This window comes from Molossus molossus, unplaced genomic scaffold (assembly GCF_014108415.1).
Source record: "Molossus molossus isolate mMolMol1 unplaced genomic scaffold, mMolMol1.p scaffold_m16_p_4, whole genome shotgun sequence".
Lineage (NCBI taxonomy): Eukaryota > Metazoa > Chordata > Mammalia > Chiroptera > Molossidae > Molossus > Molossus molossus.
In genome coordinates, this window is record NW_023425377.1 from 43,476,046 (window position 1) to 43,499,752 (window position 23,707).

The 23,707-nt window shown below is 36.7% G+C and overlaps 1 protein-coding gene across 23 annotated transcripts in view; it reads left to right on the forward strand.

Moving 5' to 3' along the window:
- RAPGEF6 (Rap guanine nucleotide exchange factor 6) overlaps nt 1–23,707 on the forward strand; it is a 234,376-nt gene that overhangs the window by 45,340 nt on the left and 165,329 nt on the right. For 12 of the 23 annotated variants that reach the window (XM_036281928.1, XM_036281948.1, XM_036281924.1 and 9 more), the window contains one exon: nt 2,097–2,180. The exons of 1 other annotated variant lie outside the window; for it this stretch is intronic. In XM_036281928.1, the coding sequence (XP_036137821.1) occupies nt 2,097–2,180 (84 nt within the window). Of the gene's footprint in view, nt 1–83; nt 128–535; nt 664–1,124; nt 1,169–2,096; nt 2,181–21,297; nt 21,399–23,707 lie in introns of all 23 variants that reach the window. 10 more of the 23 variants (XM_036281934.1, XM_036281936.1, XM_036281931.1 and 7 more) reach the window with 7 other exon arrangements.

Sequence of the window (23,707 nt, forward strand, 5' to 3'; positions counted from 1 at the left end):
TGAATAAGGAAGAGGACATAGCAAAAGAGGAGCCTGGAGCAGCAAGTTGAGGCCACCCTAAGAGTTTTTGGTTTTTATTTTAGAAGCAGTATGAAGCCTTTGAAGAAGTAAAGTCTGACAGGATTAAGTATGCCTCCCTTTCTGCTAGATTATTCTTGGATTTATTTGCTTTTCAAAGAGAAAGGAGATAATAGGGCCTTACCTTGAAAGAGTTTCACTTTCCTTATGTTTACTTATCCGTTGTATTGTGTGAACCATGCTCTGAGAGGGGGATTCTTTGCAAGATCTGAACTGTTTCTGATTCATAAGCAGGCGTGGCGCTGTCTCTCTCTCTCTCTCTTTCTTTTTAAATATTGTTTACTCAGAAACTTTTTTTTAAATCCTCATCCAAGGATATGCTTTTACTGATATTTGTGGAGAAAGAGAAAGGGAGAGGAGTGGAAGGAGGCAGGGAGTGGGAGGGGAGAAACATCAGTGTGACAGAGAAACACTAATCAGTTGCCTCCTACATGCGCCCCTACCCCCTCTCCCCCAGGGATCAAACCCCACAGCCTTTTTGGTGTATGGGACAACATTCCAACCAGCATGATTCTCTTGATGGCATGAGTGAACTTCAGGATTTCTATTGGAATTTATTGACAACTGTGTGACTGCTTCAGCCAAGTGAGATAAAAAATTGGATGTTTGTCTTGACATCCAGTTATAACTTTCTTCCATCTTAATTTTGGACAAATTTTTTCTTTATTGATTTTATTCTTTCATGAAGAATTTGCAAAATTCTTATTTCAAAAGAATAAGGATATGGAATTTCTAAATAAAGAAACTTATAGGAATTTTGCAGCCATTTGCATCTTCCATCAGTGAAGAGGGAAGGGATATAAAGAACTTTAAAGTACCCACTGGAGCCCTGACCAGTTTGACTCAGTGGTTAGAGCGGACCTGAGAGGCCCGGGTTCAGTTTCCACTAAGGGCTTGTACCTCGGTTGCAGTTTGTCCCTGGCCCTGGTTGGGGTCATGTGGGTGGCAACCACTCAATGTGTCTCTCTCACATCAATGTTTCTTTCTCTCTCTCTTCTTCCCTCTCTCCCTCCCACTCTATGTGGAAAAAAAATAAAATAACAAAGTACCCACTGGAAAATTGACAAGACAATACTTTTTCCTTCTAATGGTAAGCAATTAGAATTGATCCAGAAAACTTACCCTGGGTGCTGTGTAGAATGGTTTGGAGGCCTGGGTTTCTGGATGAAGGGTGGTACTATATTCATTGAGGAATAGAATACTAGAAAAGATCCAAGCTTGAAGAAAACGATAGTGAGATAGATTTTGAACATGTTGAGTTGTCTGTTAGATATACAAGATGACATGTTAAGTAGACAACCAGACAGATTATAAAGTTCTTTAGCTCAGAGGAAAGATTTATTTTGTAGATATTAGAATCCTCTTCATATTAAAATTGATTGAAGCTTTAGGGATGGTAAATAAAGATATTTGAGAGAAAGACATTAGTTTAGGTTATAAACTAATGTCTAACACGATTCTGGGTTTTTACTGGAGATTTAAATGAACTAAAATGCTGACGGACTTAAGTCATCTGATATTTTTTATTGTATTCCTCAAACATATAAAACGAGAGATTGAATAGGCATATTTTTATGTCTTTCAGAAAATAACATTGAAAAGGTTAATAAATCAATATTAGTAGTAGTAGTAGATTACTATCCAAATTTAATTGAAAGTGAAGATACAACATTGATAAATTTATGAATTCCAAATGTTTTCTTCAATATACATAAAAGTTATCAGAAATAGAATTTCTAATATGTAGATATAGTACAATATTTTAGTTAATCTTCCTCAGATGTGATCTAGTACACATAAATCAGTGTGAAGTTAATAAAGTAATTACTATAAAGGTAATAAACATACTTTTGAAGTCTGTCTTAAGATAGTGATTATAGTTTTTCACATGTGAACATGGTCTTAAATTGTAATGATTTGCAATATTAGAATATATTTCATGTTTTGTATTTTGTATTGACTCTGTATACATGTGAATGTGTGTATTTATTTACTTATTTATTTATTTATTTAAACAGTTCAGAAACTATTGCCAGATGTTGGTACATCCTGCTTTCTGGATCTGTGCTTATGAAAGACTCCATGGTCTTGCCTCCTTGCAGGTACATTTGCATTTGCTCCTTAGTACATGTGGCAGGCGAAGTTAACATATCTATTTTATCTCTTATGTTAAACTACTTTATGTAGGATGCGTATTTTCTCTCAGTAGGTGATACATTTTATAAATGTCTGCTTGTTGGTAATTGGAAATACTTGGCAGAATATCAGCTGATATTTCATATTTCTGTGGTTAATCTTTAAGTTTACTCTGTGACATAATATCTTCCTCCTATTTGATCTTGAGTTTTATGTGCACTTTGATCTGATTTATCTGATGGTTTCTGGATTCATTGATATTAATAGTTATAGAGAGAGGCACTATATATCTTAATAGTTAAGAAATTGATTTTTAGGGAAAGGCAAACTAGATATAATAATCATGATTTTATAACTTACTAGTTATCTGACTTTGGACAAATTTTAGTTTCAAGTGTCTCTGAGATTTTGGCATGCTACTACTCAAACCTCTCAACAGAAGTCTATAGAAGTTGACACTCTAGAGCTAGACTGCCTGAGTTTATGTCTGTGCTCTACTAATTCTTGGGCAAATTATTTAATCCCTTTGTGCTTCAGTTTTCCCACTTGTAAAATGAAGACAATAATACAACCTGTTTCGTAGGCTAGTTTTGAGGAATAAATGAGTTAATATATAGTAAAGCTCTTAGAACAGGGCCTGACTGTTAATAAGTAATTGTTAATTATCAAGGTCAGTTGTATTATTCTTGGTGAATTTGTTCTGTCAGCAATTCTTAATATTATGGAACCTCAAATTAGTTTGGTGACATAAAAATGTAATTTTTTAGTGACTTTTTTCTCGTAATGTTGAGAAGAGATTTTTGGTTTTTTAAAAAAGTAAGACTTCTAATTGGAGCTAAATTAATTTAGTTGCAAAACTATTAAATTTAAGTATCAAGGTACAGTTTACTCGATAGATGGTATGGTACATCTTAGGGTTTTTTGTTTGTTTGTTTGTTTGTTTGTTTTTTGTTTTGTTTTTTATCCTCACCTGAGGACATTTTTTATTTTTTTGTTCAGATAGAGTAGGAGGGAGGGAGAGGAAGAGAGAGAGAGAGAAACAACAATGTGAAAGGGACAGATCGAGTGGTTGCCACCTGCACGACCCAACCAGGGCAAGGGACAAACCGCAACCGAGGTACATGCCCTTAGCAGGAACCAAACCCGGGTCTCTAGGGACCGCAGGCCAATACTCTAACCGCTGAGCCAAACCGGCCAGCGCGATCTTAGCTTTGATGCCATTTTAAAAATCATATCTTGAGTCTTGAAACATTCCATCATTGGGCTTCGGTTAAATGAAATCTGTGTTTTTTGACTAGTAGAATAAAACATTGTTGACCATTTTTACAAATAAAATACATAGTTGTTCTTGGTTATTTAAGGAATGGTGCCATATCAGAGACTTAGTGTTGGTCTCTGCTGTTGTCAGATTAGGTACTCAGCAGTAGCATTAGTATTGAAGCTGTATATTCGCCATCTCAGTCACTTTAGCCACTTCATTCATAGACCCATTGAACAAGCACTGGGGTGACTGGGGTAAAAGTTTGACACCTGAAGAGCATGTCATTTTGTTTACCTGATTATTATAAGCCTCCTCTGTGGTGAATACCCTTTGGGCATTCATATGGAATGCAGATATATTCAAAGCCCATTCTTAAAGAGATCCTTCTACATACCTCTTCTCAGATTTCTTTACCATTTTTCTAATCCTGTTCCTTCCAAGTTCCTGACCATTCATCCAAACCATTAGAAACTGCCCCTGAATCTTTTTAGATCCATAATTTTGACCATCTTTCAATTCAGACAAAATGAACAGCCAGATGTACTGCTTGAAGTTCTGTTCTCTAGGAGGATTTTCCTTCCACCTTCCTTCAGGGTCACCTCCGAGTGAGGCTATTTACTTTTGGGTGGTACCAGCATGTTTTGCAGACTTATCGGTAAAAACAGGCTCAAGTGTTTCTTCCTCAGTCATCTGGGCATAAGGAACTCCCCAGGTGGACATAGGAGAGGAGGAAATGCAACAGGAGTTGGTGTTAAAGAAATCTACCACCTGCTCATGCAATTTATTCTGGACCTAGGTAAACTCAGTCTCTTATATACCATATTTATTTAAAAATAAATGGCTAACTAATGCTCATGCCCAACCCTTACGGCTTGGTATTCAGTTCCTGATGAGAAGTTTGGGCTACATAGTCACCTGACACCCATGCATGATTAGGCATTCAGTCTCTACCAAAGCCCAATAGCAAGCCAGTTGTTTCTTAAAAGCAGAATATAGTAAGTACTCACTTAATGTAGATAGGTTTTTGGAAACTGCAGTATAAGTAAGTCACTGTACCACTGGATTTTATGGTCTAGCATATCCAGTGATAACTTTAATGTCCATGACAAATAGGGATGGGGTGTTCTATGGAGCGTTTCAGAAGCACTAACGTGTCAGTGACAGTGCAGACCTAATGCCCTCTTCCATAATAACTATAGTAGGTCCTCAAATAAAGTCGTTTCATTCAACATCTTTTTATTATAATGCTGATGAGGGAAATAAATAAATAATGTATTTCCAGTTGGAGCCACTGTCTGTGTGCAGTTGGCATGTTCTCCTCAGGTTGTTTAAGTGAAACAACTTAAACGAAATCAGTTTTACCATATGCTAATTGATACAAACCAGAGATAAATTTTTCTGGTCACAAGGACATCACTAAACTTCAAAATAAAGAGCAAAACACTTCTAATACTAAACATTGAAATACATGTGAGCTATACATATATTTAAGAACGATTAATAAAAGCAAGTAAGGTAATTATTTTCTAACCCATTTTTATCAATTCAGGGTCACATGGTTGCAAGAGCTTATCTTGGCAGATCAGGGTACTAGGTGGAAACCCACTCTTCCATAACACACATTTACTCAGACGGGGACATTGTAGACATGCTAATTAATCTAACACGCATGCACATTTTTGGGATGTGGAAAGAAACTCAAGTACCTGGGGAGAACATACCAACTGGACACAGACAGTGGCTCCTGCCAGGAAGAAATTATTTATTTACTTTCTTCATCACCATTATAATGAAATAATGCTGAATAAAGTAGCTGTATTTGAGGACCTACTGTAGTTATTTTAGAAGAGGGCATTAAGTCTGCACTGCCACTGACATGTTAGTGCTTATGAGAAGCTCCATAGAGCATCCCTATTGGTCATGAACACTAAAGTTATCGTTGGATATGCTGGACCATAAAACCCAGTGGTACAGTGACTTATACTGCATTCTAAATTTTGGGTAGTTTTGTGGGCTACTCTGAAGATAGATTAAAGTAGCATGCTCAATATATGTTACTTCCAAAATTTAAAAAACAAACAAAGACTAAAAATTGTTTCTCTCTTTTTGTGGTGGTGGTGCCTAATCAACCTGAAGGAGATATCCTGTCATACCCAAATTGTGGAACTCCCAAAAACTTCACTGAGGGAGCAGGCCCTTGAATTTTTATGGGTTTTATCTCCTAAACTCTCATTTGCATGTATTTTAACAAAGCATCTAAATATACCACTTTATTTTATAATAAAATTTTATATGTAATTTAAACTAGTGATATATATTTTACAATTTACTATAAATAAAGGACGAAAGTGATATAATAAATCAAGACTGACATTTAAATATCTTCCTTTTGAAATAAGTTCAGTCTTTTTCCAGATTTGTGTTCACTTTTTAGTTGTCACAGTAAAATCTCACTTAGCTCAAGAAAGCAAGGATTGCATTACATGTGATTTTTTAAAATGTATCTTTATTGTTGAATATATTACAGATGTCCTCCTTTTTTACCCCATTGTCCCCCGTCCTCCCACCTCCCCCCTCCTGCCTTCCCCACACTATTGTCTGTGTCCATTGGTTATGCATATATGCATATAAGTTCTTTAGTTTATCTCTTCCCGCCCCCATCCCCCTTCCCTTTGAGGTTCCTCAGTCTAACAACCAATGTGTACTTAATCCCTTCACTTTTTTGCCCATCCCCCTAATCTACCTCTCATCTGAACTCAACAAAGTGTTCTGCATGTTTGTTTTGTTTCTAGATTCAATTATTGATAGATACACATTTATTGCCATTTTATTGTTCATATTTTTGATCATCTTCAAGAAGACCCTTCAATATTTCATGTACTACTGGTTTGGTGGTGGTGAATTCCTTTAGCTTTTTCTTGCTTGGGAAACTCTTTATATGTCCATTCATTCTAAATGATAGCTTTGCAGGTTAGAGTAATCTTTGTTATAGATTCTTGCTTTTCATCACTTTGAGTATTTCTTGCTACTCCCTTCTGGCCTGCAAAGTTTCTTTGAGAAATCAGCTGACAGTCTTATGGGAACTCCCTCGTACGTAACTAACTGCTTTTCTCTTGCTGCTTTTAAGATTTTCTCTTTGTCTTAAACCTTTGGCATTTTGATGATGATGTGTCTTGGTGTGGGCCTCTTGGGGTTCATCTTGTTTGGGACTCTCTGTGCTTCCTGGACTTGTATGTCTGTTTCCTTCACCAAGTTAGGGGAGTTTTCTGTCATTATTGTTTCAAATAGGTTTTCAATTTCTTGTTATCTCTCTTCTCCTACTGGCAGCCCCTTGATGCAAATGTTGGTACATTTCAAGTTGTCTCAGAGGCTCCTTACACTATCCTCATTTTTTTTGGATTCTTTTTTCTCTTTGCTGTTCTGATTGGGTATTTTGTGTGTCCTTATATTCCAAATTGGTGGTCTGCTGCTTGGTTTCACCTACTCTACTACTGATTCCCTATAAATTTTTCTTTATTTCATTTAGTGCTTCCTTCATTTCTGACTGTGCACCCTTCATTTTTGACTGGTCCTTTTTTATGCTCTTGAGGTCCTCACTAAGTTCCTTGAGCCTGCTTCTAACCATTGTTTTGAACTCTGCATCTGTTAGGTTGCTTATCTCCCTTTTGTTTAGCTCTTTTCCTGGAGTTTTGTTCTGTTCTTTCATTTGGGACATTTTTCTTTGTCTCCTCATTTTGTCTGCCTCCCTGTATTTGCTTTCATCTGTATTCGGTAGAGCTGCTATGTCTCCTAGGCTTCCTAGGGTGGCCTGTTATAGTAGATGTCCTATAAGGTCCAATGGCACAGCCTCCCTGGTCACCTCGGCTGGGCCTTCGAGATGCACCCCTGGTGTGGACTGTACACACTTCTGTTGTAATTGAGTTTTGATTGCTGTTGGCATGCCAGGTTTTACTCAGGCTGATCAGTTGCAGGAACTGGCTGTATTCACTGACCACAGACCTCTGACCACTTTGGAGGATCACCTGTGTAGGGGCCCACCACACAGAGCAAGACTTACTTCAGCAGGGCTCTGGTACCCAGTGAGTTCACTCTTTGAGCGTGTTGCTTGTGGAGTGGTTGGGTGGTGGTGCTTTGCTGTGGTCAGAAGCTGTTCACTTGGTGTGCTGGCTCTGGGGCAAGGTCATCCATTGCCTATGTTCTACCTGGGGCCATCAGGTATAAGCTATAGAGCGATCTGCAGATGGTTGCTTCTTGTGCTGGGCTTGGAAGTGCTCAGGCAAAGCCAAGCTGTGAACCAAGACTGGCTGCTTCTAGTGCCACACCTGGGGCCACTTAGCTTGAGCTATAGGGTTTACTAAGGCTAGATGCTACTTGTTGAAAGAATTTAGGAAGATCTAAAGCAGGAGTCAAGAAAGGACAATTCTATGGTAAAGCCACTGGAAATAGCTTGGGTGGGCTGGAAGGTTGGAAGGGGCAGTGCCTCAGGGAATCACCAGGGTGGTGCAAACAGTGTGAGCCGGGTTGCTGGAGTCCCAGATATGGCACTCATCTGCCAGGCCTGTGGGGGAAGGGCTCACCAAAGGAACAAGGGCCTCCACTAGCACATCTGTCTGGGAGAAAGATGCCCCTACAGCTCTTGCTCTGGTGCCAAATAACTCAGTTCTTCCCTATATGTCTCTGGTGCCTTTCAAGCTGTCCCCCCATGATGGAGCCTGGAGGGAGCAAGTCTGAGTAAGTCCACGTGCGGGCCATTTAATAGGAATTGCCTGGGACTCAGCAGCCTCAGCCACCCTCAGCCTCAAATTCTACTCGTTTTTACAGACAGAAGTTATGAGGACTTCTGTTCCTGGCACTGGAACCCTGAGCTGGGGGGCCTAGTGTGGGATGGGGAACCCTTGCTCCTCAGGGAGGATCTTCACAGCGGTGGTATCCCTCCTGATTTTTATCCACCACATGTGGGTGTGGGACTAGCCCATCCAGGCATCTGCCCCTCCTACCAGTCTGGATGTGGCTTGTTTAATTTCATATTGTAGGACTTCCATTCAGCTGGATTTCAGGCAGTTCTGAATGATGGTTATTCTGTAGTTTAGTTGTAACTTTGATGTGATTGTGGGAAGAGGTGAGTACGGTGTTTACCTGTGTGGGCATCTTGACTGGAAACTTACATGTGATTTTTAAATAAAACTGAGTGCTTGTATTTATTTATGTAGGAAGTAAGCATTGACTGTCATAAAGACTCAGGCATTAACACACACACACACACACACACACACACACGCGACAATTACCTTGATGTTTTGTATAAAAAGGGCCTACGTGTTGTGTGACATGGAAAGAAACTTTCTTAGGGAGGCAGTTTTGGAAATGGATTCTATAGATAAGCAATATTAGGTAGGCAGTTGAGGGAACCAGCATTTCAGTTGAATTTCTCAAGCACTGGAGCATTAATTTATTTAGAAAACATTTATTGAGGTGCCTGCATGTGTCGCACTCTGCTAGTCATTGGGGTTGGGAAAGGTTTTTACCTTTAAATAGCATTCTCCATTTTCTAAAGATTTTTTTTTACAAAGTAATGAATTTGTACTATTCAAAAGTCTAAACATAAGTTCTTTAAGAAGTATTATTTTCACTTTTATTGTCACCCACACTGTTCAACTAATTTACATAGATTACTAGACATTTTTATTAATACCTTTCTATTGTCTAATACATATGTGCACAAAAACCAGTACATATTCTTGTTTTTCCTATTTCTGACTCAAATAGGAACATTGCTCCATTGTTTTAACTTATTTATTTTGAAACATATGGAGAAAGTACAGATAATTTAAATGTATACATTAATGAATTACTGTGAGTTACTGTAAATTGAACATTTGCCTAGTCACTACTGAGATCAAGAAAATGATATTGTTAGCATTGTAGAAGCAGCCTGCATGTCTTTTCTCAAATCAGCTCTTCTGCTTCTTCGCAGGAATCATCACTTCCATAAATTTTAATTAGTCTTGACCATCTGTAGAGTTTTAGCCTGAGGATATGCACACCTTAATATTATAGTTTGGTTTTGTTTACTTTTAAACTTAACATGAATGTAATCATACAGTATTCTTTCATGTATGGCTTCTTTGGCCCAATGCTATGTTTATGAGATTCATTTGTGTTGTTGTAGATATAGTTAATTCATTTTTATTGATTAGCATTTTATGGTTTGCTTTGTTGAGAGCTATTATAAGTAAAGTGGCTGTGAACATTCTTGTACATTTGATCCACATCTGTATACATTTCTGTACAGTATACCTAGCAGAGAATTGTTGGCTTGTAGGATGTGCCTATATTTATTTTTAACTGTTCATTTGCAAGTTGTACTCCAAAGTGGATGTACCAATTTACATACCCACCAGCAGTGTATGAGAATTCCTATTATGTCACATTCTCCCCAACACATAGTAATGTCAGTCTTTGTATTTTTAATGTGTTTAAATTAAAAAGGGATTAAACTTTATTGACAAACTGCTGCAGACATTTTAACATAAATTTAAGCTACCTATACATCTATAAATCTATAAATCTAAGTCTGCCTAAGCAGACTTACACAAGTAGCATTTACTCTTCCAAGAACAAAATGGGAGGATGGTACAAATCAAATTAAGACTTTAACTTATGTTCAAAGTGGATTTCGATTCCTTTTTCATTTAGCTGCAGTATTCTTTTTTATATCATGCTAGTATTGAGACATACTTGACTGTCTTGGGAAAAGTTCAGTATTGACTACTGTCAACTTAAGAAGTCCTCAGCTTTTGGCTCCAATGTCCAAGTGAGCTTTTCATGGAGTGCAGAATCTCAGATGGACAAAATACTTTGTCTTTTTAAATACTGAAGTTTTAGATTATTAGTACTATTATTGAAAGGTTGTTTGTGGCTAAAAAGCTCTGCATCAAATTCATTTCAGGTGGCCAGCTCCTCTCTCCCTCTCAACCTTTTCTAAACCTACTCTACACTAAGTATCTCTCAACACTGTATGTCTGGGCTAGATTTCAAAACCCACATAATGAAAAAGTCATTTTTATAAAGCTTATCTTATTGTTATTGGTTTTTAAGTCAACTAATATTAAAAATTGTGTCAACTATTTAATTTATGAGGATCTTTCATATTGAAATTTAACCTTACGATTCATTTACCATGTGCTTTTAAAGGAAACATTTTTAGAGACGTGTGAGCTCACGTTTACATGGTGGCACCTAATGCCATTAATGTTTGTGATTTTAAATCTTAATTAGCCCTGAATTTTGAAATGTAGCTTAGTTTAGAATTCTGCCACTACAATTATACGGGATGCCTCAAGTCAAAACAAAGATAAAGTTAACAAGCCTTGACTTCAGAACCTTTAAGCAAGCAATGTCACTTTTGAAACTAACAGTTTTGTGGGGGGGAGGGGTTAGTTCTTTTTTTTTTAATTATAAAAGATATATTTCTGTTTATATTTAAACAACAAAGAAAAAAGCATTTACACACTTACAAAATTAATTCAATATTACTAAATCTATTTTAACTCATTTTATTTATTTATTTTTTTTATTTTAACTCATTTTAAAATACTATATACAGAAGCTAGAATGCAGAGTTAAGGATGGAGTAAGACCGGGAAAAGAAGAGTACCATGAAGAAAAACACTTAGACAATTACTTGCCTGTTGTTGGTAAAGCAACAGGAATCCTGGGAGATAGAAGAAATCAGTAACAACTTTGCTCATAACTGATATTTTCTCCTCATGTTTTTATTTATATATGTATTTATTGTAATCCTCACCCGAGAATATTTTTCCATTGATTTTCAGATAGAGTGGGAGGGAGGAAGGGAGGGAGAAAGAAACATCGATGTGAGACAGACACATTGATTTGTTGTCTCTTGTGCAACCCCAACCAGGGCCAGGGATCGAACTACAACTGAGGTACGTGCCCTTGACCAGCATCGAACCCACGACTCTTTGGTCCACGGGCCGATGTTCTAACTACTGAGCCAGACTGACCAGGGCCCCCTTGTGTTTGTTTTTTTGTTTTGTTTTGTTTTTTTCCTCACCTGAGGACATTTTTCCATTTTTTTGTTCAGATAGAGTGGGAGGGAGGGAGAGGAAGAGAGAGAGAGAGAGAGAGAAACATCGACGTGAAAGGGACACATTGAGTGGCTGCCACCCTCATAACCATCCAGGGCCGGGCACAAACTGCAACCGAGGTACGTGCCCTTAGCGGGAACCGAACCCGGGTCTCTCTTGACCGCAGGCTGATGTTCTAACCGCTGAGCCAAACCAGCGAGGGCCCAGGCAGTTCCTCTTAAAGGGCCTGTACAAGGACTTATCACACTCCCTCTAAGCTTGGAGGGGAGGCAGCTCAAGGGGCGCCAGAGACATACAGGGAAGAACTAAGCTGTTTGGCATTGGAGCCAGGGCTAGAGAGGGGGCTTTCTCCAGGACAAATGTGCTGTCAGAGGCCTTTGTTCCTTTGGTGAGCCCTTCCTTGGGGCAGCAGACAGCTGCTATATCTGGGACTCCAGCAACCTGGCTCACACTGGTAGCCCCGCCCTGGTGATTCCCTGAGACCCCGCCTCACCCTACTTTCAGGCCCACCCAAGCTGTTGCCAGTTGCTTAACCATAGGATTGGCCTGTCTTAGATTCTGCTTCAGGTATTCCTAAATTCTTTCAAACAAGCAGCATCTGGTCTCAGCTAGCCCCCATACCTCTCGTTAAGTAATACATAGAAAGAAACACAGGGAGTCAGCCAAAATGAGGAGACAAAGAAACAGATCCCAAATGAAAGAACAGAACAAAACCCCTGGAAAAGAACTAAGTGAAATGGAGATAAGCAACCTAACAGATGCTGAGTTCAAAATACTGCTTATAAGGATGCTCAATGAGCTTAGTGAGAACCTCAGCGAACTTAGTGAGGGCCTCAAAAGCATAAAAAAGGACCAGTCAGAAATGAAGAAAGCACTAACTGAAATAAAGAATAATTTACACAGATTCAATAGTACAGTAGGTAAAGCCAAGAAGCAAACCATCGATTTGGAATATAAGGACACACAAAATACCCAATCAGAACAGCAAAAAGAAAAAAGAATTCAAAAAAATGAGGATAGTGTAAAGAGCCTCTGGGACAACTTCAAGCATGCCAACATTCGCATCTTGGGGGTGCCAGGAGAAGAGAGAGAACCAGAAATCGAAAACCTATCTGAAACAATGGCAGAAAACTTCCCTAACTTAGTGAAGGAAACAGACATACAAGTCTAGGAAGCACAGAGAGTCCCAAACAAGGTGAACCCCAAGAGGCCCACACCAAGACACATCATCATCAAAATGCAAAAGGTTCAAGACAAAGAGAGAATCTTAAAAGCAGCAAGAGAAAAGCAGTTAGTTACCTACAAGGGAGTTCCCATGAGACTTTCAGCTGATTTCTCAAAGAAACTTTGCAGGCCAGAAGGGAGTGGCAAGAAATATTCAGAGTGATGAAAAGCAAGAACCTACAACCAAGATTACTCTGTCCTGCAAAGCCGTCATTTAGAATCAATGGCCAATATAAAGAGTTTCCCAGACAAGAAAAAGTTAAAGGAGTTCATCACCACCAAACCGTTATTATATGAAATGTTGAAGGGTCTTTTTGAAGAAAAAGATAAAATATATGAACAAACAAAATGGCAATGAATACATATCTATCGACAATGGAATCTACAAACAATAAAAAGGCAGAACAAAAACATTCTCATAGATACAGAGAACATTTTGTTGGTTGCCAGATGGGAGGAGGGTTGGGGGAATGGGTGAAAAAGGTGAAGGGATTAAGAAGTACAGATTTGTTGCTAGTCTGACAAACCTCAAAGGGAAGGGGGTTGAGGGGTGGGAAGATATAAACCAAAGAACTTATATGCATAACCAATGGATAAAGACAACAGTGTGGGAAAAGGTAGGAAGGGGGTGGGAGTGGGGAGGAGGGGGTCAGTGGGGGGAAAATGAGGAACATCTCTAATACATTCAACAATAAAGATTAAAGAAAAAATCAATTGACCTGCCCTGGCCAGTTTGGCTCAGCAGTTAGACCGTCAGCCTGCGGTCCAGAGAGACCCAGGTTCAGTTCCCGCTAAGGGCACATACCTCCGTTGCAGTTTGTCCCCAGCACTGGTTGGGTTATGTGGGAGGCAGCCACTCAGTGTGTCCCTTTGATGTTGATGTTTCTCTCTCTTTCTCTCTCTCTCTCCCTCTCCCACTCCCTCTTTCTCTCTCCCTCTCTCTCCCTCTGACTCTATCTGAACAAAAAAATGGAGAAATGTTCTCAGATGAGGATTTAAAAAAAAAAATTAATTGACCATACTTCTGATGTTTGTTTATTCTAAACTATTTATTCTGTTTCATATAACTGTTTTTCTATCTTGATTATTGTAACTTTGTTGTAAGTTTTCAAATTGGTATTATAAGTTGCACAACTTTGTTCAGCTTTAGAACAGTTTTGATTATTTTAGGTTCTTTGTATTTTTATATAGATTTTAAAGATCTGCTTGTCAGTTTACATAGTAAAGCCTATTGGGATTTTCATAGGAAATGAATTATTGTTTATTTCAAAATAGACTTTATTTTTTAGAGAAATTTTAGAATTACAGCAAAATGGAATAGAAGATATATATTGTTTTTCCATGTGCCCAATGCCCTACCCATGCATAGGCTCCTCCATTATCAACTTTCCTTACCAGACTGCTCCATTTGTTATTCTTGATGATCCTATATTGCCACATCATTATTACCTAAAGTCCTTAGTTTACATTAGGGTTCAGTCTTGGTGTTGTACATCCTAAAGGTTTGGACCAACACATAGTGATGTGTGTCCACATATCACATAAAGAATAGTTTTATGTCCCCAAAATTCCTCTGAGTTCCACCTATTCATTTCTCCCTTCTCCCAACCCTTGGCAACCACTATCTTTTTTATTATCTTAACAGTTTTACATTTTTCAGAAGTGTTGAATAGTTGAAATCATTCAGTATATAGCCTTTTCAGATTGCGTTATTTTACTCAGAAAAATTTATTTAAATTTCTATTCTGTGTTTTCATGGATTAACAATTCATTCCTTTTACTGCTGAATAATATTGTTATCTCAATATATCACAGTTTATTTATTCATTTACATACTGAAGAATATCTTGTTTTCTTCTAAGTTTTGGCAGTTATGAATACAGTTGCAGTAAAAGTCCATATGCAAGTTTTGTATGGACGTAAACTTTGAACTTCTTTGAGTAAATACCAAGAAAGATGATTATTGGACCATATGAAAAGAGTATTTTTAGCTTAGTAATATATTGCCAAACTGTCATCCAAAGTCGCTATACAATTTTGTGTTTCTGTTAGCGGTGAATGAGAGCTTCTGTTGCTCCACGTTCTTGCCATCATTTGGTATTGTTACTGTTCCAGATTTTGGCCATTCTAATAGGGTATAGTGGTATCTAGTTGTTTTAATTTGCATTTCCCTGATGACATATGATGTGGAACATCTTTTCATGTGCTTTCTTGCCATCTGTATATCTTCTTTTTTTTTATTCCTCACCCCAGGATATTTTTCATTTTTTTTGTTCAGATAGAGTGGGAGGGAGAAAGAGGAAGAGAGAGACAGAGACAGAGACAGAGACAGAGATAACGACGTGAAAGGGACACATAAAGTGGCTGCCACCCACACAACCAACCAGGGTCAGGGACAATCTGCAACAGAGGTACGTGCCCTTAGCGGGAACCGAACTCAGGTCTCTCTGGACCACAGGCCTGTGCTCTAACCGCCGAGCCAAACTGGCCAGGGCTGTATACCTTCTTTGGTGAGGTATCAGTTAAAATCTTTGGGTCCTCCTTAATCATGTTTATTTTCTTGTTGTTGAGTTGTAAGAGTTCTTTGTATATTTTGGATAACAGTCCTTTATCAGATATACCTTTTTTGCAAATACTTTCTACTAGTCTGTGGCTTATCTTTCCATTCTCTTGACTTTGTCTTTCTTGGCAGTTTTTAATTTTAATGAAGTTCAGCTTATTAGTTATTACTTTTAGGTATTGTGCCTTTTAGGTATTTAGCTGTAGCTAAAAATCATCACCATGCCTACAGTAACCTAGGTTTTCTTCTATGTTAGCTACTGAGAGTTTTATAGTTTAGCATTTTACATTTAGGTCTGTGATACATTTTGAGTTAATTTTTGTAAAGGATATAAAGTATGTATCAAGGTTATTTTTTGCATGTGGATGTTCATTTGTTCCAGCACCATTTGTTGAAAAGACTAACTTTGCTCTATTTTGCTGCCTTTGTTCCTTTGTCATATATCAGTTGACTGTATTTGGAGGTCTATTTCTGGGCTCTCTATTTTGTTCCATTGATCTATTTGTCCGTTCTTTAACTAATACCATACTGTCTTGACTACTTTAACTTTATGGTAAGTTTGAAGTTAGATAGCATCAATCCTCTGATTTTGTTCTTCTCCTACAGTGTTATGTTAGCTATTCCGGGCCTTTTGCCTCTCTATAGAAACTTTAGAATAAGTTTTTTAGTATCCACAAAATAGTTTCTGGATTTTGATTGGGATTGCATTGAGTCTGTGAATCATTGGGAAGAACTGATATTTTACAATATTGAGTCTTCCTATCCATGAATGTGCATTATCTTCATTTATTTAGTTCTGCTTTGATATTTTTCATCATAGTTTTATTAATTTACCTCATATAGATCAAGTACATATTTTGTTAAATTTTTATAGTATTTAATTTTTTTGGATACTAATATAAATGGCATTGTATTTTTAATTTCAAATTTCACTTGTTCATTGCTGGTATATATGTCACTTTTTTCAGATTTTCCTGGTAGATAATCATGTAATCTGCAAACAAGGCCAGTTTTATGTCTTCCTTCTCCATATGTATATCTTGTGTTCTCTTATTGTATTAGCTAGAATTTCCAGGATCATCTTGAAAAGCTGTGGTTGAGAGAGACGGGACATCCATTCTTAGTTCCTGATGTTAGTGAGAAAGCATTGAGTTTCTCACCATTAAGTATAATATTAGCTGTTGTTTTTTGTACATACTCTTTATCAAGTTGAAGTTTCCCACTATTCCTTGTTTACTGCAAGTTGTTATGAACAGATACTATATTTTGTCAAATACTTTTTCTGCATCTATTGATATTATTATACAATTTTTTTTCTTAGTCTCTTGATGTGATGGATTACATTAATTGATTTTTGTGTGTTGAACCAGCCTCACGTATGTGAGGCAGTCCCACTTGGTTGTCTTGTATAATTCTTTTTTTTTTCAATCCTCACCCAAGAACATTTTTGCATTTATCTTTAGATAGAGCAGGAGAGAGCGAGAGGGAGGAAGAGAGAGAAACATCAACATGAGAGCGACAAATTGACTGGTTGCCACCCACATGACCCTAACCGGGGCCAGGGACAAACTGCAACTGAGGTACGTGTCCTTAGTGGGAACCAAACCCGGTCTCTCTGGTCCACGGGCCAGTGCTCTAACCGCTGAGCCAAACCGCCAGGGCTTGTATAATTCTTTTTATACATTTCTGCCATATCTGAATCTAGTTCTTAAGCTTGCTTTGTCTCTTCCAACTGTGTATTTTGCCTTTTAGTAGACCTTGTAATTTTTTTCTTGGTAGCCAGACATCAGATACTGGGTAAAAGGAATTGCTGTAAATTGGCCTTTAGTAAGAGGGAAATGTTTTATAGTCGTGATTACGTCTTAGCCTTTTAGTGAGCTTTTGCCTCTGGATTGTGAACTTCACAAGTGTGTCTCTGATTATTTTTCCTCCCTTTAGGTGAGACACGATAGCTAGAGTTGGCTGGAGTTAGGTATTTTACTTTCTCTGTATAGAAGGCTAGAGCCAACTTGAGTTGGTTATTTCCCCTTTGTCAGGTCTGTTAGTCTCTGATAGAATAATTTCTCCTAAGAGCAGACCTTGCTGTGGCATGTTTCAAATAGTTCCTTTTCCCCTCCCCTTGCCAGGAACACAAGGGGCTTTTTCTTTCTTATTCACTGTGGGAACCTGGTAGAAATCCATAATGTAAAACTCAAGTTTGGAGGGTCCTTCAATGACCACCATCTCACTGGAGTTTTAACTCTCAGAGTTGCCTACTCTGAGCTCCCAGCAGTTCATTAATTACATTTTGATTTTCCCTATCCTGGCACTAGTTCCCTTGTAGATTGCTGCTCTGAGTTGTGATTCTTTGTATTCATCTGTCATTTCAACAATTTGGGGACATCATATTTTGCCCTTGTTACCTCACTTCTGTTACAGATCTAAGAAAGGTTATTGATTTTTTTTTTCACTTTGTTTAGCTTTTTACTTGTGATTAGCACAGAGTGCAATTTCCAATATTCTTACATGCCAGACTGGATATTGGATGTCCAGAAATATTTAGAATCTGTAGATTAATTTGGGGAGACTTACGTCTTAACAGTATTGCATCTTCCAGTCTATGAACGTGGATTGTTTCTATCTATATTTACATCTTCTTTAATTTCTCTCAGTAATATTTTGCATTTTTTAGTGTATATGTCTTACACTTTTGTTAAATAATTCCCAAATATTTTTTTCTTTTTGATACTGTTGTGAATGGCATTATTTCTTAATTTTATTTTTATTTCATTTATTGCTAGTATAGAGAAATACAGTTGGTTTTTATGTACTGCTCTTATATTCTGTGACCTTGACATACTCTGAGTTCTAGTAGTTTAGTTTGCAGGTCCATAGAGTTTTCTACATACAGGGTCAGTTGTTTTTGGTAAAGACTGCTTTATGTCTTCCTTTTCATATGTATGCCTGTAATATCTTTTCTTGCTTTATTACACTGGCTAGAATCTACAGTTCAGTGTTGGTTTGAAGTAGTAAGAGTGAACATTCATGATGCATATATTATCTCTAGATTAACGCTTAATATAACAAATAAAAATAACATTTAAAAATCATCAAGGGAATTAAAAAGGTACACTAAAAATATTCATTTAACAGAAATGATAGAAATAAAGGAGGGACAGAGGAAGAAAAGAGATGAGGCATTTACAAAATAAATAGGTAAATGTCAGACATAATGCAACCACATCAGTAATTTTATTTCAATTGCATGGTCTAGACATTCCAGTCAAAAGGTAGAGATGATCAGATTCTGTGACAATCTAAGATTTAATTATATACTGTCTACAGGAAATCCTTTACCTTTAAGAACAAAGGCATTGAAATTAAAAGGATGGTAAATTGTATTCATAAGAAAACTCAAATTGGTCATATCAATATCAGTCAAAACAGACTAAAACAGGAATATTACTGGAGACTAAAAACAAAATTTCACAGTGCTGAAAGGATCATAATTTTAGAAACATGACAATTTTATTGTATATCATTTAATAATAGAGTCACAAAATATGAGAAGTAAAAACTGACAAAATTGAAAGAATCAGTAGAAATTTAGCTGGAGATTTCAAAACTGTATTCTCAGTAATTGATAGAACCACTAGACTGAAAAATTAGTAAAGGGTAAAGCTTGAAAAGTATTGTCAACCACTTTGATTTGATACATAATTTTCTTCCAGACTTATACATCATTCTCTATTCTAGAGCATATTCTAGGCCAGAAAACAAGTATCAATAAGTTTAAAAGGATTAAAATCATCCAGAGTTTGTTTTCCAAGTAAGTGTATTGGGATTAAGTTATAAGTCAATACTAGAATGAAATATGGAAATTTAAACAAAACATTTGTAAATGACCCCATAGGTCAAAGAGGAGTTAACAACAGAAATTAGAAAATATTTTTAAATGAATGAACATAAACATGCATCAAACTTTACAGGATTCAACTAAAGCATCTTACAGGGAAATTTATGAGAAAAGAATAATGGTCTCAATTAAGTCATCTTAAATTTTCATCTTAAGAATAGCAAAGTAAGCTCAAAACAAGTTGAAATAAAATTCTAGTAGAAATTAATGAAACACAAACCAGAAGAACAATAGAGAGAAATAAGTGAAAAGAAAAGTTGTTTCTTTGAAAAGATCAACAAAATGATAAACCTTGAGACTGACCATTTAAAAAACCGAAGACACAAATTATCAAAATCAGGCATGAAAGAGAGGATATTACTAGCCCAAAATAATTAAAAATATAGTTTATCCATTAACTACTCAGGTGCTTGCGGTAATGAGCCCCTGTGCAGTTGAAAAGCTGTATATAACCTTTGTCTCCCCAATAACTTAACTACTGATAACCTACTGTTGACTTGGAAGCGTTACTGATAACATGAAACAGTTAACACATATTTGTATATGTATTATATACTGCATTCTTACAATAACGTAAGCTAGAGAATAGAAAATATCATAAAATCATAAGAAAGAGAAAATGCATTTACAGTGAAAAAATTAGCTTATAATTGGACTTGTGCAGTTCAAGAATCGAACTGTGTTATTAAAGAATTTTATATCAACAGATGGGAAAATTTTACAAAGACATACATTACCATAAATAGACTCAAAAAGAAATAGAAACTTTGAATATACTTATTATAAAAGATAAAGGAATTAATAAGTTGCAGTAATTCCTGGCCGGTTTGGCTCTGCGGTTTGTCCCTGGCCCTGGTTGGGGTCGTGCAGGAGGCAGCCAGTCTATGTGTCTGTCTCACACTGATGTTTCTCTTTCTCTCTCTCTCTCTTTCTCTCTCTCTCTCTCTCTCTCTCTCTCTCTCTCTCTCTCTCCCTCCCTCCCTCCCCACTCCCCATCTGTAGATATTAGAAAAAATATCCTCGGGTAAGGATTAAAAAACAAAATTATTAAGTATAGTCCCACAAAGAAAAGTTTAGGCTCAGATGGCTTTACTGCTAAATGTTTCCAAACATTTGAGGGAGCATTATTATATATCTTTTGGAAAATAGAGAAAGAGGGAATACTTTCAATTTATTTTTTGAGGCTAGTATTACCCTGATGCCAATGCCAGACAAAGACATCACAAGGAATGAAAACTACATATTATCTCTTCTGAACATACATGTAGAAATCATTAACAAAATAGCAGCAAACCAAATCCAGTACTATATTAAACGTATTGGACACTATGAGCAAGTTGTGGTTACTTTAGAAATGCAAGAAAGTTTAACAACATAAATTAATTAATACAGTATACTCTGCTAGTAAAATAATGGACAAAAAAACCACACAATCTTTTTAGTAAACAGAAAAAATTTGATAATATTTAAATCTTGTGCATGATAAAATAGTTTAAACCTACTAGATATACAGAAGGGAACTTCCTGTTATCTAGAGAATGTACAAAAATTTTATTGTGAAAATTTTATAATTTACATTTTTTATATCCCATTCATTTCTAATTTTTTGTTTATGGTGTTATATTAAGGTCTTTTATTTTTTTCTGTTTTGATATCTGACTGTTTCATCACCATTTATAGAAAGTACTATTTTTTCCCCCATTGAATTCCCTTGACACTTTTGTCAAAAATCAGTTGAACATGTCCAGCCAGTGTGGCTTAGTGGATTGAGCATTGTCCCATGGACTGAGAGTTCCCAGTTCGATTCTCGGTCAGGGCACATGCCTGGGTTGTGGGCTTGATTCCCAGTAGGGGGCACACAGGATAAAGCCAAAAGATGTTTCTCTCTCACATTGATGTTTCTGTCTCTTGCTCCCTTCCTCTCTCTCTAAAAAATCAATTAAAGAAAATATATTTACAAAAAAAATCAATTGAACATATATATGTCAGTCTGATTTTTTTTTTTTTTTTTTTTTTTGGTACGTGCCCCTAGCGGGAACTGAACCCAGGACACTCTGGTCCGCAGGCCGATGCTCCATCCGCTGAGCCAAACCGGCCAGGGCCTGATTTTGTTCTATCCTGTTTCATAGATTTGTAAGTTGATCCAATGCCATACCATCTTGAGTATTCTAGCTTTACATTATGTCTTGAAATATCATAATATAAATATTCCAACTTTGTTATTGTTTTCCAAAATTGTTTTAGCTCTTTTAGGTTTAATTTTATGTAAATTTGGAGTTGTGTCATGTTCCTGAGGTAGCTTTTTTGTTGCATTGAATGCGTAGAACAACCCGTAAACGAAATATATCTCATTTTATGGATAATCTTTAATTTCGCTCTGTAGTGTTTTATGCTTTTTTAGTTTGTAGTTTTGTTAGGGGTCTTGTACATATTTTGATAAAATTATCTCTTTAATATTATATGATTTTATTTTATTTATTTATTTATTTATTTTTAAATCCTCACCTGAGGATATTTTTCCATTTATCTTCAGATAGAGTGGGAAGGAGGGAGGGAGGGAGAAAGCGAGTGAGAGAGAGAAACAGCGACGTGAGAGAGACATGTTGACTGGTTGTCTCCTGCATGACCCCTACCAGGGCTGTAGACTGAGCCCCAAATGAGGTACATGCTCTTGACTGGAATCAAACCCACGACTGTGGTCTGAAGGCCAACGTTCTAAACACTGCCAAACCATCCAGGGCTGTATGTTTTTAATTTTATTTTATTTTAAATGGAAATAAAAGACTTTTTTAGCCCAACCTTTGTTGCTCAGTGAACTGAGCATCATCCTATGGACTGAGACGTTCTAGTTCAATTCCCGGTCTGAGCGCATGCCTGGGTTATGGGTTTGATCCCCAGTAGGGGGCATGCTGGAGGCAGCTGGCCAATGTTTTTCTGTCACATTGATGTTTCTTTTTCTTTTTTTTTTTTTTTAATCCTCACTTGAGGATACTTTTTTCATTTATCTTTGGTCAGAGTGGGAGGGAGGGGGAAGGGGGGAGAGAGAGAGAGAGACATCAGTGTGAGAGAGACACATTGACTGGTTGCCTCCTGCACAACCCAGACCAGGGCCAGGAACTGAACCGAATCAAACTGAAACCAAAATATGAGCCCTTAACCAGAATCAAACTTGCGACTCTGGTCTGTGAGCCAACACTCTAACTGCTAAGCCAAACTGGCTAGGGCTATCTCTCTCCCTTCCTCTGTCTCTAAAAAGTTAATAAAAACATACTTTTTTTTAAAAAAAGATTTTTTTCAGATAATTTGTTGCTAATATACAGTAAATGATTTTTAGATATTGAAATTTTATCCTTCAGTGTTGGTAAATTCATTTATTTCTGGTAGCTTTTTTAAAAATAGAATTCATAGGATTTACTTAATATATAATCATGTCATCTACAGTTGAAGCATTTATCCTGTATTACATAAACTATTATTGCAAGAACTCAGATAATTCAATAAGGGAGTATGTTTCTTTATATCAGTACTTTAGTTGATAAAATCAGTAGGAATGATAAATTGTAAAATGCATATTTCAATAGCTCTAATAACACTTTTGACTTAGGTACTTATCAAAAATGGATGCTAGAACTAATAGATGAAAAATTGAGAGGAAATTTTATATTGAGTATATCAAGTTGATACTGTCTGAAGCTGTGTACCAGTTTTAACAGTATAAAAAAAATGGGCAGGCAGACATTATATAATGCAGATGTGATGTGATAGAACATTCCATTAGGTTTTTTTTTTTTTTTTTTTAATAGCTTCTGTTTTTCTCTGTGTTTGTATTTATCTCTACTTTTTCAACATATGGAACATACTTAGAAATAGCTGTTTTAATATTCTTGTCTGTTGATTCCCTTACTGCTAACAGTTCTGGGTCTGTTTCTGTTGATTGTTTTTTCTTAATTATGGATTATATTTTCTTGTTTCTTTGCACCCGTTTTTTGTTTCGTTTTACTAGATGTTGGACATAGCAAATTTTACCTTGCTGCATTCCAGCTTCTGCTGTATTTCTTTAGGGTAGTATTGGGCTTTTTTCTGACATACGCAGTTTAGCTAATTGGAGTTCATTTGATCATTTTGAGTCTTATCTTTTATATTTGTTTGAGCAAGTCCATTATTTCTTTAGGGTAAGACTTGAGCAAGTCCATTATTTCTTTAGGGTTAAGACTAATTTATCACATTAGTAGGGAAACACATTTCTGAGGACCCCATCCAGTGCTCCATGTATTGTGTCATTTTTGCATTCTGGCTTTTAGTTGGTCCTCATATATTCTTGGTACTCCACCCAGAGACCCAAGGGAACCTTTCTGAATGTCACCAAGGCACATATGTGTGTTCACATGTGCACTTTTATGTATATTTTTGTTCTTTCTGTCTCACTTTCTCTCCCTCTTCTG